At 57.6% G+C, this 1,879-nt stretch overlaps 1 protein-coding gene across 1 annotated transcript in view; it reads right to left on the bottom strand.

Annotated features, from left to right (window-relative positions):
- LOC119337094 (TBCC domain-containing protein 1-like) overlaps positions 1-549 on the bottom strand; it is a 10,049-nt gene extending 9,500 nt beyond the window's left edge. The window contains exon 1 of the mRNA XM_037609207.1: positions 4-549. Within this exon, the coding sequence (XP_037465104.1) occupies positions 4-534 (531 nt within the window). The 5' untranslated portion in view covers positions 535-549. The remainder of the gene's footprint in view (positions 1-3) is intronic.
- Between the last annotated feature and the right edge of the window lie 1,330 nt (positions 550-1,879).

Below are 1,879 nucleotides of genomic sequence, written 5' to 3'. Positions count from 1 at the left end.
GACCTGGATCGGGGACAGCGCGGAGAGATAGCCGTCGAAGGCGGAGGTGGAGGGCCAGACGTCGGCGACGGATGGCGAGTCCTTGTGGGCGCGCGGCACGAGGCGCTTGTAGGACTGGATGTAGAGGAAGAGGAGCACGTCGCGGAGGTCGGCCGCCCACGCGCCGTCCGCGGCGGGGCCGTCGCCTTCGCCGGGGAGGACCGCGGCGAGCGTCCCGAGCGCGAGCGCGGCCTGGTCGGCGGGGATCTGCAGCGCCTCCGCGAGCGCCGCGGCGCCCACGCGCCCGGCCCCCGGCGCCGCGAGCTTCGCCCTGAGCTGCGCTAGGGTTTGCGTGAGCGTGCCCTCCGGGAAGACCAGCTTGGGGATCGGCAGGAGGCCGTGCTCGAACGACTCCCGCCGCGGCCGGAGGACCAGGGATGCGGTCGCCGCGGGCGCGGGTGCGGGGGCTGGGGCGGGCGCGGGGGAGGGGGCGGGGTCCGACGCCGCAGCGGGGGCCGCGGGCGCCGGCGACGCGTCGAGGGGCTCGTCGGCCATTGCGGCGCGGGGTGGGGAGCGAGGGAGAGGCGGGCGGGGAGATCTGGGAGGGAGGGAAAGGTGGAGAGAGACGGTGAAAGGAACGATGGGCTCGCCGCTCGCGTAAAATTTTCCTCGCCTTTTTCCTTCGAGTGCGACGGTCTGGGCTGGGCGTGGAAGACAGTGTCTCTGGCTGGTGGGGTCGTGGCGTGGGTCCACATGTCATCGTGAGCTGGAGCATGTCGGCGGGAATCCAGGGGCAGCATGGGGGTCATGGGGCATTTGCTTGGTGATGTCACGAACCGGGGGAGTGCAGAGTGCGGTCAAAATCGAGAGGAGTCTGTTATTCAACGGCCACGATTAATGCAGGTGACGTCAGTGCAGCCCAACGTAACCGTTTGTTCGTCGACAGCCAGCAGACGCAGGCCATCCAACCGTATCTCTAATTTTTCTCTCAAATGCAACAATTTTAGAGCATTTACAACCGGACTTGGCAAATTCGGATCCTCAAACACCCGCCCGCAGGCGCGTCTAGACGGGCTCTCATATTTCCGTCCCGGCATCCATATATTTCAAAATCGGACTCTCAAATTTCATGCAAATACATGCATGTCCAGCAAATGTTGGTACGAAGCATAGATAGCATTTACATAATATTTATATTATTTTAAGTGCCAAGCTGAAGCATTGTCTTTTTTTTAGAGTACGCAAATTGCGTATCATTGATTTATAGAAGGCAAAGGTTATATACAAGAGTTACAATAGACTGCCATCCACAGACAGTTGGCACATCAAACACACCCCTCCAACACATACACACTACTCCACAATTAGGTGTTTGGACTCCTCTCCCTCCTGCTTGCACCCAACGCAAGAGTTCCTGGTGAATCAGCTCAGCAGTGCCCCATTCATTGGCGATGGCCTGTGACGCAAAGACCCTACCATTTCTCTGTTTCCACAAGTTCCACCAAACTAGAATGCAAAAAGCATCAAATCCTTTACGGTAGGTCTTTTGAATTCTTTTCCTCGACCTAGTCCACCACTCCTCCAGGTTATCTGTCATAGTTGGCAAGATATAAACATCAATGCCAAGTCTTGTGCAACTGAGAAACCACACCTGACGAGCGAAAACGCACTGAAGTAGTATGTGGTCCACAATGTCCTCCTCCTGGTCACACAGATAGCAGACAGAGGTCTGATCCTGCAGCTCGTGTCTGAATCTCCATTCCGACGTCCATAACCGATAGTGCAAGGCCAGCCAAATGAAAATCTTGCAAGTGAGCGGCGCCCAGCACCGCCAGACTGTAGATGCACATTGGAATTTTATGCCCCCTTCACACAACATCTTGTACGCAGATTTAGTCAT

This window comes from Triticum dicoccoides, chromosome 7B (genome assembly GCF_002162155.2).
Source record: "Triticum dicoccoides isolate Atlit2015 ecotype Zavitan chromosome 7B, WEW_v2.0, whole genome shotgun sequence".
Classification (NCBI taxonomy): Eukaryota; Viridiplantae; Streptophyta; class Magnoliopsida; order Poales; family Poaceae; genus Triticum; species Triticum dicoccoides.
Note: the sequence above shows the minus strand (reverse complement) of the source record. Positions and strands in the feature narration are given on the sequence as shown.